Source organism: Cebus imitator, unplaced genomic scaffold, assembly GCF_001604975.1.
Source record: "Cebus imitator isolate Cc_AM_T3 unplaced genomic scaffold, Cebus_imitator-1.0 Scaffold415, whole genome shotgun sequence".
Taxonomy (NCBI): Eukaryota; Metazoa; Chordata; class Mammalia; order Primates; family Cebidae; genus Cebus; species Cebus imitator.
The window spans coordinates 914106-928753 of NW_016107730.1; the positions used below are offsets into that span (position 1 = coordinate 914106).

General features: G+C 56.6%; 1 protein-coding gene across 2 annotated transcripts in view; it reads right to left on the reverse strand.

Moving 5' to 3' along the window:
- Window positions 1-899: 899 nt before the first annotated feature.
- Window positions 900-14648, reverse strand: part of STAT5A (signal transducer and activator of transcription 5A) — a 26122-nt gene continuing 12373 nt past the window's right edge. For both annotated transcript variants that reach the window (XM_017509408.2, XM_037731633.1), the window contains exons 6-19: window positions 13409-13539; window positions 13010-13161; window positions 12399-12554; window positions 11791-11970; window positions 8579-8666; window positions 8356-8478; window positions 7630-7722; window positions 6901-7107; window positions 5870-5964; window positions 5642-5772; window positions 4723-4878; window positions 3962-4013; window positions 3550-3660; window positions 900-2276 (exon numbers count right to left, since the gene is read on the reverse strand). In XM_017509408.2, the coding sequence (XP_017364897.1) occupies window positions 2114-2276; window positions 3550-3660; window positions 3962-4013; window positions 4723-4878; window positions 5642-5772; window positions 5870-5964; window positions 6901-7107; window positions 7630-7722; window positions 8356-8478; window positions 8579-8666; window positions 11791-11970; window positions 12399-12554; window positions 13010-13161; window positions 13409-13539 (1838 nt within the window). In that variant the 3' untranslated portion in view covers window positions 900-2113. The remainder of the gene's footprint in view (window positions 2277-3549; window positions 3661-3961; window positions 4014-4722; window positions 4879-5641; window positions 5773-5869; window positions 5965-6900; window positions 7108-7629; window positions 7723-8355; window positions 8479-8578; window positions 8667-11790; window positions 11971-12398; window positions 12555-13009; window positions 13162-13408; window positions 13540-14648) is intronic.

Below are 14648 nucleotides of genomic sequence, written 5' to 3' on the forward strand. Positions count from 1 at the left end.
CCCCGGCAGCAAGCAGTGATAATGCAGGGAAAAGCGCCCCGACCTTAGCTGCACAGGCGCCCACGGGGCTTCGCCCCACCCCTCCACGTGCCCCAGCACCCTAGAGACCACGCCTGGGAGCTGCGGAGCCCTTCCCTCGAAGAGATAGAGCAGATTAGCCCGGCGGGGCGGTGGCGCTTGCCCCTCCCCTCCCCGCCCCTCCTCTCCCACCCCGGCGGGCCCCCTGCTCTGGGCCCCCTGCGCCTCCCTCCTGCGGCTTGCGAGACTACCCCTCCCTCGTTTGAGCTCTGAGCTCAGAAGGAACCTGCCCGCAAACCTGGCTCCCAGCCTCGCCGGGGGAGCGCATGTTCCTGAGCCCGAGGCCCCCAGCGACTGCAAGGGGCTGGCGGCGCGGGGGTCCAGCTGGGGCGACCCGGTCCCCCTGGCTGCACCCCCGCCTCACAGTCGCCGGCAGCCGCGTGGTGCCACCTGCTGGCCTCCGAGAGGGAGGAGGATGGGACGGTTGCTGCGGCTCTCGGGCTGCCCCTGGGCCCGAGGGTTGAGAAGCATCTTGGCGCTGGGCACTGCGCCGTCAGCTTCGCGGCTGCTGGAAGCAGCAGCAGCTAAAGAGAGGCCTGGTTCAGAGAGCTGCCCACCCGCGCCCATCCCCATCTTTCCTCTAAACCTCGAGTCCCCTGCTTTCTACGGAATGTGTGCCCCCTAACTTGGTTCCTTAGCCTTCCGACAAACACTGACAGTATTCCAGGTGGTGGCCAGCACCCTGAAAACCACAGCAAAGCGGGCTGAGTTAAAATCTAAGACTAAACATGACAGCATTAGGGATGCAGTGGGGAAGAAACAAAAACCACCCAGCTCCAGGGAGGCCACAGTGCCCCAACCAGGAGCCACAGCAGCAAATGTATGAAAAAATTATTTTATTCCAAAACACTGTTTACACAAATGTGTGGTCTCTGTACAAAGTAAGAAAGAATCCCTCTTCTTATCCCCACCTCCCTTCAGAGATGTTTCAGCCTTGGGCTCCCAATCTTCCGCGGCCAGCTGCCCCGACAGCAAGTCCAGCAGCCTCAGAGGGAGGATCGTGAGGTTAGGAGCAAGGCCTTCCCAGACCGCAGCCAGTTACGCAACAGCGCAAGGCCTGCCCTAGGCCCCACCTCCCAGCAGAGTCAAACCAGCTCAGCTTTTACCCCTCACTCCAGATTCCACAGGCACGCGGCACGTGGCTGATCTGCAGCTTGTCTTTCACGGCAATTTTTTTTCCCCGGGCAGGCAAAAGGACCAACCCTGCAAAGTGCCAGGGCCCCTGTCCACCCACCATATTCCTAGACCCAATCTTTTCTTCCTCTTCCTAGACAAGGTTACAAACAGGCAAGGAAAGAAGCTGGGGCCCGACGCAGGGGAGAGGATGCAGATCCCGCGGAACATGGGCAACAGCATCACAGACTTGAATAAAACCCAAGAACAAGCAGCCAAGCAAGGACTAATTCAGAGCAGCTCCGAAGGCCTCACTCAAACTGGGCGGCTCCTCTGTGCTAAGGACATGGACAGGGCCCAGAAGAGCACTCAGAGGGTTCACAAAGAGTCTGAAGTCCACATTCACTAAAGTGTAAAATATTACTCGAAAATGAACCCAGCTTCCCTCCTGAGAGATGAATCAGTTACATCAACATATGAGGACAGATGCATTTACATAGATACACACACACACACAAGAGGGCAAAGCTTCTCACTCCGGAGTGAACTTCAGCTTAGAGACGTTACCCGTCTCCTCTCCCCATCTGAATCATCTCATTCAAATAGATGCTGAGCAGATGAAGCGCACAGGAGGACTAGGTTTGCCTGCATTGAGTGCCTGCAGTGACAGAGGCTTGGTCTCTACCATGACAGAGACAGGCCCAGTGGGCTCTTGGATGCCATGTTCTGAAAAGAGGCCACCGCTGCTGCAGCCACATCCCAGAGTTGCACACGGGAGGCGGGCGTAGCTCATGCACCAGGACACACACACGCACACTCATGCCTGCAGAGGTGTCAGTATGCATAGCCGTATAAACTCACAATGTATACGAACGCTTCCCATTGAATATTGTTTCCAAAGAGAAGCCTGGGATTCAAACATTCATGAGAGGGAGCCTCTGGCAGAGGTGAAAAGACCAGCAGGGGGTGAGAGGCGGGGGTCAAGACTGTCCATCGGTCGGCGTAAGAGTTCCTCCACATGCCTGGCCACATCCATCGTCTCATCCAGGTCGAATTCTCCATCCTGGTCGAGGACAGGGTCAGGGCTGGTAAAGAGAGGGGAATGTCAGGCAGCTGGTGTGCCCCACAGCCTCCAGCCCCCTGGGGACAGCCTCCAGCCTGCTTGCCACTCAAACCTGCCTCATAAAAATAGGACCAGTTCTGGGTGGATGCCCCCGCCCCACCCCAAGCTGAGTAGCAGTCAGCCCCCTGGCTTCTGCAGACCCCCACTCGACTCGCATCTCTTGCTAACTCATGGAATCATCTTAGGGAATTCATTTCCCCTCTCCTTGTCCTCATCTGTAAAACCAGGTGACTGATGCAGTGGGCCCCATCCACTGAGCACCTACAATGGCTGAGCTTTTTTTTTTTCTTTCAGACAGAGTCTCGCTCTGTCACCAGGCTGGAGCGTGCAGTGGTGCGATCTAGGTTCACTGCAACCTCTGCCTCCTGGGTTCAAGCAATTCTCCTGCCTCAGCCTCCCAAGTAGCTGGGATTACAGGTGCATGCCACCACACCTGGCTAATTTTTGTATTTTTAGTAGAGACGGGATTTCACCATGTTGGCCAGGATGGTCTCGATCTTTTGACCTTGTGGTCCGCCCGCCTTGGCCTCCCAAAGTGCTGGGATTACAGGTGTGCGCCACTACGCCTGGCCAATGGCTGAGCCTTTTAAGCACATGACTCCAATTTTTACAGCCACCTGGAGAGTGGGTATTGACCCCATTTTATAGATGAGGAAATTAAGGCCATGTCAGGAAACTTGCTCTGGGCCACCTGGCTGGGAGGTGGTGGAGTCAGGATTCGAACCTGGGATCTTCAGGGGTCCCACTGGAAGGTGGTACTTCCCGGACACACAGCCTGGTCATCCACAGTGAGGGAGGAAATTAATTCTCTACCTTGTTCCCACCAGACTCTTAAGAACAACCACCTCAACAACAAGAACCACTACCCCATTCATAGCTACCTGTATCAAGCCCTTCCAAGCCCTTCACTGTGGAAATGCTTCACCCGCACCATCTCTTTTAATGCTCATCCCATTCTCATGAGGCAGGCATTCTTGCCTCCATTTCACACATAAGGAAACGAGCATCAGAGAGGCTCGATCATTTTCCCGAAGCGGCAGAGTTAGTACCAGAGTGAGGACTGGCTCCTGCTATGTCTAGCTTCTAAATGCTCTGTTTTCCTGGCTGATCTCACTCCTCCTGGACCTGGGCCTAACTAGAGCTCTGGATTCTTTGCCCACTAGCCTTCCAGGGGTCTAGCCTGAGGCCAAGTCCCCAGTTCCTCCCCTACCAACCCCCACAAGAACGCCACCTACTTCTGTGGGTACATGTTATAGTGAGCCTGGGGGCACACGGCTGGGGAGGGGGCCTGGTCCATGTATGTGGCGCTGCTGCCCCCACCGGCATCTGCAGATGCATTCACAAACCTGCAGAAGGAACAGAGCTCAGCCACCAGGGAGGCCGGGGCAGGTGACCTGGGAGGGCACCAAGAGGCATCTTTGACTTTCTTGGGCTATAGAAGGACAAAGTGCCCACTGGCCCTGGGGCTCCAGCTGCAAGAGTGGGGCCTCGGGTACTGGCACAGCGTGACCAAGCCCAGGTCCCTCCCCAGGGCTGAGTCAGGTTTCCTGGGGGATCTGAGAGCTAGGCCCAGGATCAGGATGGGAGGCAGGGTCTGGGGTAGGAGGAAAGAGGCAGAAGGAGAGCCGGAGCCACCTGGACACTTACTCAGGGACCACTTGCTTGATCTGTGGCTTCACGTATCCATCAACGGCTTTAGCTGCCAAGGGGAGAACGTGGTGAGAACCTAAGTCTCTGGGGACTCCCAAGTCAGGTGAAAGCCCACACCCCATACAGTCGGTCTCCTGCCCACACCACCTTGTGGTGTCAGCTGGGATGAGTTTTCCCACGGACCCTCAATAAACACCAGGTGACGAATCCCGCATGAGGGTCCCTGAGACCCCTGGCTTGAAGCCCATCCCTTCTCCTGGTTCCCTTTCTGGCCATTTCCTTTCCCTCTCTCTGCCCCCACCCCTGCCAAAGAAAGAGAATCAACAAGCAAACCCAACCGATGGATCTGGGGCAGCAGCTGGAAGAAGAGACTTCTCCCTTTTGCTGCTGATACCTCACTTGGGGGAAGGTTTGTGAGCGGGGTGTAGAGAGGGCAGCTGGTGAGGTGGGAAGCAGAGCGCTAGCTGTGGGCTCGAATGATCCCGGCCACACCCGACGGCACTGGCAGCCCTTCCTCCAAGGGTGCAGAAGTGAGAATCCAGGCAGCTTTCACTTTGCAGAGCAGAGAGCTGGGATGGGTTTCTCGTTCCCTCTCTTCAACTGTGAGCCCTGAAATCCTCTCCACCGCCCCAGGGGCCAAAACCCACAGGGGACATGGCCCCTGGGCTCCTCCTGAGGAGTCCCCATGGTGCAGCCTATGGCGCAGCCTATGGGCTGGAGAAGAGCCCCAGGTGGGGGAGTCAGGCAGCAGCACCCACCCAGCACAGGAGTATAGTACTTGGAGAAGACCTCATCCTTGGGGCGGTCAGGAAACACATAGATGAGATAGTTCAGGTCCCCCAGCCGGTCAGCCAGGGACCTGATGGAGAAATCCCTCGTGGTGAACGGCTTCAGGTTCCACAGGTTGCGTTCCGCTGTGAAAAGAACAACCTCATTTCCATAATCCACCAGCAGCGGGAGGAGGACCAAGGCTGTGGGGTTTTAAGGCAGGCTTGCAAGGGAAATCTGGGCTTTTATATACTGGCTGGCACTGCAAGCCCAGCCTGTAGGGAAGAACACTGATGCGATATATTCTACTCGGCAAACCAGGTAAGCAGACACCACCACCAAGCCTAGGTCCTGGCAGAGAGGGGTGAGCGGGGAACTGCAGGACTCGTCCAGCGGTCCTGGAGTCTGTGGGGCTGCTGACTTTAGGTTGTCCAAAATGGAAAACGATAGAAAGGGAATACATTTCCAAGCCACAGCCGTCTCCAACTAAGCTTCCCAGTGGGTACCTTCTTTTTTTTTTTTTTTTTTTGAGACAGAGTTTCGCTTTGTTGCCAGGCTGGAGTGCAGTGGCGCGATCTCAGCTCACCGCAACCTCTGCCTCCCGGGGTCAAGCAATTTTCTGCCTCAGCCTCCTGAGTAGCTGGGATTACAGGTGCCCATCATCATGCCTGGCTGTTTATGTATTTTTAGTAGAGACGGGGTTTCACCATCTTGGCCAGGCTGTTCTCGAACTCCTGACCTTGTGATCCACCCACCTCGGCCTCCCAAAGTGCTGGGATTATAGGTGTGAGCCACTGCACCTGGCCCCCAGTGGGTACCTTCTAAGGACAGAGGGCCGATGGAGGTGCGGGGGGAAGGGAATGGGAGACGAGGCTTTGAGGCTGAAATGTGGGCAAAACGGGCACTCACGGGAGTCAAACTTCCAGGCGATGGTGATGCCCCCAATTTCTGAGTCACTAAAGCGCAACAAGAAGGTCCCGTCGGGCTTGTTGATGAGCAGATCATGGGCCTGTTGCTTATTCACAAAACCTAGGATGGCCCTGGGTACATGGAGCATTGAGCATTACCACTGGGCCACAGCCACGGTCATCCTGTGCCCCACAGCTGACCCCTGTCCCTGCGGCCCCCGTTCCTTACCCGTCATTCCAGTGGGGCTTGTGGTGCTTCTTCAACACCTCCATCACCCCATCAAACCACTGCCAGAAGGTGTAGTTCCAGCCCGGCAAGTTCTCCTGAGGACCCAGGAACCCCCGAGTCAGGGCTGGTGCCCCAGGTCACAGGTGGCCCAGGAAAGTCAGTGCCCTCCTGGCCCTCACCCAGCCTTCTCCCAGTTCCTCAACCCTGTTGGCCACCACACTCCTTCAGACCATAAAGCGACACGGTCCCCATCTTGTACTCTAGGGACCCAGGGAGGAAACTTGCTTCTAAGACACAGGGGTCTAAGACTAGCCAATGGTTGGGAGTAAGAGGTATACAGAATAATCCAGGCTGGATGCGGCCTCCAAAGTCATCCCTTCATTTTATACACGGGAAAACGGAGGCACAGAGAATATATAGGTCTCCAAAACTAGCAAGGAAAGAGGCAGGAGAGCCAGTGCCATGGGCGTGGTGGTTCACGCCTGTAATCCCAGCACTTCAGGAGGCCGAGGCGGGTGGATCACCTGAGGTCAGGAGTTCGAGATCATCCGGACCAACATGGTGAAACCCCATCTCTACTAAAAATACAAAAATTAGCTGGGCGAGGTGGTAGACACCTATAATCCCAGCTACTCAGGAGGCTGAGGCAGGAGAATCGCTTGAACCCAGAGGCAGAGATTGCAGTGAGCCAAAATCATACCACTGCACTCCAGCCTGAGTGACAGAGTGAGATTGCGTCTCAAAAAAATTAAAAAGAAAATCAGCAAACACATCCAGGCCCAGAACCCAACCATCCTGACTGCCAGCCCTGGGGCCCTCCATCATCTGGCTCTGGCTTCACCGCTGAGCGCAATTCCTGCAGCCCCTGTCTGCATCTCTTGGGGCTAGGGGACCCCTTCTCTCCTGGTGGTAGGAGAGGGTGGTTGGGGGTGGAGAGGGGGTGCTAGCCTCAGGCAGCAACCTGTCTGTGAGGAGGAGGAGCAACAGGCCCCGGTGGGCCTTGGCAGGTGGCTGGCGGCCGGGCCCCTCACCCTGTTGAACTGGGACCAGGACACGGACAGGCCGCTGTAGTCCTCCAGGTGGCTGCTGCTGTTGTTGAACAGTTTCTGCGCCAGGAACACGAGGTTCTCCTTGGTCAGGCCCCGGTTGCTCTGCACTTCGGCCTTGAATTTCATGTTGAGCGCCTCACACAGCTGTGGCCACAGCACTTTGTCAGGCACGGCAAATGGCACTCTGCCCTGTGGAGGAGAGAGGGAGAAAAGGTAGATTGAGGGCGCTGGAACTGTACACACACACACACTACACACACACACACACACACACACACACACACACACACACGAGACATGCAGATACCGAGAGACAGAGGAGACTGAGACAAATCTAGAAAGGTGACACAAACACACGGGCAAGAAAAGGGTGGCGGGGTGGTGGCACTCAGGGACAGAGACGCAGACCAGGGGACAGAGGACAGACAGCAGGGACCCAAGCCATCTGCCAAAGGAGGATCCCAGACCAGGATCCGAAGACCAAGGTCACAGACCTCACAGACCCCCGTCCAGGAACCTGGAACCCAGACAGAGCACCAAGGCCACGGCGGAAGGCAGGCGCCCTGTACCCCAGCCCTTCCAGCCTCTCCTCACCTCTGGGCTGGCCCTGGGGTGAGGAAGGACTGCTTAGCAGGGGCCCAAGGTGGGGGGCTGACCCTAGGTGAGTCCTAGGGCCTGGAGGGCCGGGGTGGGGCTCCCATGGGGACTCACCGGCTCAGCAAAGGCATTGTCCCACAGCACGGTGGCTGTGGCATTGTGGTCCTGGCTGCCGTGGACGATGACAACCACAGGTAGGGACAGAGTCTACAGGAGTCAAAGGAACCTCAGTTGATGGGGGCTGACCACCATATGCCCTCTGATTAGGCAGCATGCCCAGTCCACTTTATTTTTTTCAAGACAGGGTCTCACTGTCACCCAGACTGGAGGGTATTGATGCAGTCACAGCCCACTGCAGCCTTGGCCTCCTGAGCTCAAGTGATCCTCCTGCCTCAGCCTCCAGAATGCCTGAGACTACAGGTACATGCCACCATGCCCAACTTTTTTTTTTTTTTTTTGTAGATACAGGTTCTCACTGTGCTGCCCAGGAAAGGCTTAAACTCCAGACTCAAGCAATCATCCCTCTTCTGCCTCCCAAAGTGCTGGGATTACAGGTGAGAGCCACCAGACCGGGTACGAAGCCACTTTCCTCACCCACAGTTCCAAACACAAGCCCCTCCCAACAAATTTAAGCATAATCAAACAAACAAAAACTACAACGGATTTCTTCTTAGCCCATTGCCCCAATTATCTGAGTTAGTCTCAGATTATAACCTAGCAAGCAGGTACCCACAGAGTCAAAGCAGGCTGCCTAATAGCATTGCTGCCAGGAAGCCCCGGGCAGGCCCCTCCCCTCTTGGGTGAGCTGGTGCAGTGAGGGCAGGAAGGCTGGGGCCTTACCTTCACCTGGAACACAAGCTCATTGCTGCCAACACTGAATTGAGACTCAAACAGGACCGTGAACTTCTCCTCCGTCACGGACTCTGCACCCCGCCGGTCAGCACGCTTGATCCTCTTCAGTGACTGCAGGGCAGGAGGCGAGAGGGGAACAGGGACACGGTGGCTGCTTATAAGGACGGGGCTCTGGGCAGACCTGCCCTCTGAGAGTGGGCCCCGTCCTCACCATGTTCCTGAAGTGGGCACTGAGGGTGCCGGTGGCTTGGTGGTACTCCATCACACAGCAGTTGTTCAGGATCTCACCGCTGCACTCGCTGCAAAGGAAAGGGGAGTTCCAGCTCCACACAGGGCCCCAGGCCAGGAGCATGGTCCCGTCCATGCCCTGGGCGGGGGCCTTCACTCAGGTCAGCCCTGCCAGCAGCCCCTGACCCCATCCCCTAAGAGTGTTTCTCAGTGTCTTTCTGGGTGACTGACTTCTCCATCAACCTGGTGCCCAGCACCCCAAGGCAAGGCCTCCCATGGTGAGGTCTGGACCTATCATTAGTTTGAAATTCCTCAGGTACCAAGATTGATGTGAGGGGCTTCAGGGACTTCCAGTACCTTCTAGGGCACTTAAAGTAAAAACCACAAGCACAGCCTGTGAGGTGGTCAACACCCACCCACCTACCTGGCCTCAGCAAATTCCTCTCCCGTCACTCAGGACACCCAAGCCCTGCTGGGCCTGGCTGTCTGCCGAACATGCCAGGCTCGGACATTGGCACTTGCTCCTCCTGTCGCCCCAAACACTCTTAGCCTTCTCCTTCAAGTCTCAGCTCAGATAGCTCCCCAGAAAGGCCTTCCTGGACCGCTTATCTGGTGAAGCTTACCAGGCTGGCCTTCCCTTACCCCTGCCTTGAACACATCTCCGACGCTAGCAGATGGCTTGTCTTTTTTTTTTTTTTTTGGAGACGGAGTTTTCGCTCTTGTTACCCAGGCTGGAGTGCAATGGCGCGATCTCGGCTCACCGCAACCTCCACCTCCTGGGTTCAGGCAATTCTCCTGCCTCAGCCTCCTGAGTAGCTGGGATTACAGGCACGCGCCACCATGCCCAGCTAATTTTTTGTAGTTTCAGTAGAGACGGGGTTTCACCATGTTGACCAGGATGGTCTCGATCTCTTGACCTCGTGATCCACCCGCCTCGGCCTCCCAAAGTGCTGGGATTACAAACGTGAGCCACCGCGCCCGGCAACTTATTTTTTTTTTGAAACAGAGCTTTGCTCTTGTTGCCCAGGCTGGCGTGGAATGGTGCCATCTCGGCTCACCACAACCTCCACCTCCCAGGTTCAAGTGATTCACCTGCCTCAGCCTCCCAAACAGCTGGGACTACAGGCACGCGCCACCACATCTGGCTAATGTTTGTATTTTTAGTAGAGATGGGGTTTTGCCATGTTGGCCAGGCTAGTTCTGAATTCCTGACCTCAAATGATCCTCCTGCCTCGGCCTCCTGAAATGCTGGAATTACAGGCGTGAGCCACCACGCCCAGCCTAGATTGCTGTCTTAACTTCCTGCCAGCATCTATGGCTGGTTGGCCCTGCCTGATCTTTTTTTTTTTTTTTTTTTTTTGAGACAGAGTTTTGCACTTGTCAGGCTGGAGTACAGTGGTGCAATCTTGGCTCACTACAACCTCTGTGTTCCAGGTTCAAGCAATTCTCCCACCTCAGCCTTCCAAGTAGCTGGGATTACAGATGTGCACCACCACACCCAGGTAATTTGGTATTTTTAGTAGAGACGGGTTTTTCCCTGTTGTTAGGCTAATCTCAAATTCCTGACCTCAGGTGATCTGCTTTCCTCAGCCTCCCAAAGTGCTGGGACTGCAGGCACAAGCCACCGCACCTGGTAGCCCTGCCTGATCTTTTAAAGCGCTGCAATGCAAGCTCAAAGGCGGTGAGAAGCTCACTTGTCTTCATCTTCACCCCAATCCCATGGTAGGCACTCAGTAAACATTTTTTTTTTAACAGAGTCTTGCTCTGTTGCTCAGGCTGGAGTGCAGTGGCACAATCTTGGCTCACTGCCACCTCTGTCTTCCGGGTGCAAGTGATTTTCTTGCCTCAGAGTAGTTGGGACTACAGATCCAAGTAGCTAGAGCTACAGGTATGTGTCACCACGCCCGGCTAATTTTTGTATTTTTAGTAGAGACGGGGTTTTGCCATGTTGGCCAGGCTGGTGAACTCCTGGCCACAAGTGATCCGCCCGCCTCCACCTCCCACAGTGCTGGAATTACAGGCGTGAGCACCACACCCGGCCTCAGTAAACATTTTTAATTGGATGACAAGGGATGAGGCCATGTCTTCCACATCACTCATTCACTAACTCATTCATTCACCCACTGCATACATTGTGGGTGGCCTGACACTGGACACTGCCTCCCCATTCTCTGCCACACACGACTTCTCTGCCCTCTTTCCTCAGGACGAGGCACGAGGGCTCTGCCTGAAAGTCCTCTCTCTCTGTGACTTCCCTCCCTATCACCAGCTACCTCCAATTCCACCAGGGGCCTAATACTGTCATTTCATTAGTCCTGCACCATGATCCCTGGTGCCCTACACATCCCCGTCACATGGCTACAGCCTCTGCCTGCTCTGCTGGTCTAGGGGCTGGGGACAGCCCAGTTCTGTTGGGGTCACAGTGGCATCCTCAGTACATAGCACAGGTTCTAAACACGGCAGTAACGCCGTACTTTGTGTGATCTTCTTGGAGACAGGTTCTCATTCTGTTGCCCAGGCTAGAGTGCCATGGCGGAATCATACCTCACTGTCATCTCAAACTCCTAGGCTTAAGCCATCCTCCCACCTCTGCCTCCTGAGTAGCTGGTACTGCAGAGGCGTGCACCACCACATCCAGCTAATTTTAAATTTTTTTTGTAGAGATGAGGGTCTCCCTATGTTGTCCAACTCAAACTTCTGGGCTCAAGTGATCCTCCCACCTTGGCCTCCCAATGTGCTGGGATTACAGGCCTGAGCTACCGCATCTAGCCTAGCACCATACTTGTTGACCTACTATGTGCCAGACACAGGGAGGAAGGGCAGTGTCCATCTATCCTAGGCTTAATGATGCTTTGACATGATCGTTTGAATTTACAATAGTGCAAAGCGATACACTTTCAGGAGAAGGTGGTGTGATAGTCCTTCACAATGCTGGGCAATGAGCCTCACCTCTCTGGCAGCCACACCATCTCCAGGGTAAAGAGCTGATACTCAGCTGGGCGTGGTGAATCACGCCTGTCATCTCAACACTTTGGGAGGCTGAGGTGGGCAGACTCCATGAGTCCAGGAGTTCGAGACCAGCCTGGGTGACATAGTGAACTAGGAAACAAGACATGTCTGGATGCGAGGACAGAGAGAGGAGGTGCACGTTGCCCACACCTGAGCCTGGGCAGGGGAGGGGAAAGGCACAATTACTTGCGGGTGTTTTCGTTCTTCAGCAGAGACTTGGCCTGCTGCTCACTGATGATGGTCGCCTTCACCTGGGGGGGGTTCATGTGCACGTTCAGTTTCCCGCCCACCAGCAGGCGCACGGTGGCTGCAAATTTGGTCTGGGTCTTCAGGACCTGAGGGGGCTGCTTCTCAATGATGAATGTGCTGCAGGGGACACAGGGACAGATGCACGATGAGGGGCTGGCTCACGGGAAAGGGGTCTCGGTCCCTCTGTGGTGGGAATGGGGCCGCCTCCCGAGGGACTCAGCAGGTGAAGAAGAGCACGGCACAGCCTCTGTTCCCAAGGAAGCCGTGAGAGTCCAGGGAGAGGCTGGAGAGGGGGAGTGAGATGAATGGAGCAGCTACCATGGGCTGCCACCCAAGGGCATCCCTTGCAGTGTCTACAAGAGAAACTGAGCAAGAGCGGCGCCCAGCAGCCACAGGAACTGGAGACGGAGTGGGGAGGGATGAGAGGCAAAGAGAGACAAGGATGAAGGTGCAGCTGCTGGTCTGGAAAGCACCTGCGGCCCCCCACACGCCCACTCCATGGGAGCTGCCACAAACCCCAGGCATGGCCAACAGGCAGCTGTCACCTGGTCACCAGGGCTGAGATGATGTCCGTGATGGTGGCGTTGACCTCGGCCAGCATCTCCTCCACTGGGCCGGGGATGGGCAGCTGCTGGCAGAGGTGCTCAGCCCTGCGGATCTGCTGCCGGTTCTGCCAGATGATCTCGGCCAACTTCTCACACCTGCACGGAGCCCCAAGGCCAACAGGACAGTGGCTTCTCTGCACAGACTCCAGGCCAGAGCCCAGCCCCAAGACACGGCTCCTCCTCCCACAGGAAGGTCTCCCCCAGGAAGGCTTTGTGCTTTCCCCACACTTCCCACCCACAGCAAGAGCAGAGCTCCCTGCCTCAAAGAATTAGAGACGTTCACAGGAGGGGACCCTGGACCCTGACTAGGCCCAACCGGTCTGAACGTCACTCTGCACACCCGAGCCCTGTCCTACCCCCAGGACAGCAGCCCCCTTCCTGGGGGAGGTGGCACAGGACGGTGGACCAAAGTCTGAATCAGGACCTACACCCCCTACAGAAACAAGAGCTGGACAGAGGGGGTCTGCTGCAGGAGCCAGCGCAGGAGGCAGAAGCAGTCGGGGTCCCCGCAGCCCCTCCTGCCCTGCCCGTTGGCCGCCCTACACCGTTACCAGGACTGGAGCACGTCCAGGCTGCCCTCGGGGGGCCCGCCGTTCCCGGCCAGCTGCTGCCGCCGCTTCCACTGGATCAGCTCGTCATCCAGGATGATGGTCTGTTGCTTCCGCAGCAGCTGCAGGGTCTTCTGGTGCTTCTCGGCCAACTCCTGAGGGAGGGAGGAGAACAGCCCCTTCTGGGCCCCCAGAGAACCCCGCAGGGCCTCACTGGGAAATGGCAGGGCAGGACCCAGGCCCTTCCCCCTTGCCAAGCTGCTCTGCCTCGCATGGCCCCCAGGTAAAAAGGCCTCCTGCCCTCCCAGGTTCTGCTCTCATCCCGGTCCCAGCCCTCCCTCGGGTCCCCAGAGACTGGCTTTGTGGCACCCATGCCCAGGAGAGGTCCAGGACCCCACTCACCAGGCGGTACTGCTGTAGCGTCTGCGCCTCGCGCTGCAGCCAGGCCTCCAGGGACACCTGCTTCTGCTGGAGCGCCGTCTCCCGGCTCATACGCTCCTGGGGGCTCAGCTGGCCCAGCGTGGCAAACTGAGCTAGAGGAGGGGACAGGGCACCATGGCCGTCACCTCCCAGCATCCAACAGGAGGCCCAGAGGAGCCCACTTGCTCGTTCTGGAGCGAGACCCTCCTGGGCTCAGATGCTGCTTCAAGGGCAAGTCAGGGTTCCTAACAGCCAGGGGCACCAAGACGAATGTGTGCCTCAGGAGGCACCTCTGGGCCCTACTCACCAGCCTCCTGACTCTGAGCGTCCCCTCTGGGGGCACATGGGGTGCTGGGGCAGCTGGGGAGGAGTCCTGCCTGTCTCCTGCCCACCTGCCCCAAAAGGCTGCCAGCACTCACGGCCTGGCGGCAGCCCCCTGAGGGTCCATGTCACCCTGACCCCAGCCCTGCCCCATAGGATGCACAAGCTGGGAGAGACAAAAGCAACTCAAGGCAGCCAGGAGCAGCCCAGAGCTAGAACTCCAAAATATGGCTCCAGTCTCACTGCAGGTATCCAGCAGGAAGACAACCATCCAGGCATGGACGGATCCACGGCGTCTGCACGGCTACCTCGGGAATCCTGCCCAGCCACAGCACAGGTGGTGGTGATCCAATACCTGGGCCCAGTCTTCCTATGCAAGGGACCCACTTAGATCTCTGCTGGAAATTTGCAGAAGCTTTCGGGAAGGAAGCCAGGGAGATGGGAAGCAATTTCCCTACTCCGCTGGGGGCAGCTGAGCCTTCCCTGACACAAACAGATCATCAGTCTGTGTTTCTGCTGAGTGAACTTGACAAACGGGACTGAGGAGACATTGCATGATGGATCCAAACCTAATCCATCACCGTGCCCAGGAAACAGAAAACCAGGTGCGGGATCAGAATCACTGTCAACAGTCTAAGGACTTGGGTAGGAAGAACAGCCCACAATCTCCCGTTTCCTTTCTCAGAAGGAGCTGCCCTTTTTCTAGGGCCAGTCTGGGATAGATTCAGATGAGGGGAAGTTCTTTTAGAATTATCCTGCCAGTATTGGCTGGGTGCAGTGGCTCATGCCTATAATCCTAGCACTCTGGGAGGCTGAGGTGGGCAGATCGCTTGAGGCCACGAGGTTGAGACCAGCTTGGCCAACAGATCAAAACCCCATCTCTACTAAAGCTACCAAAAAA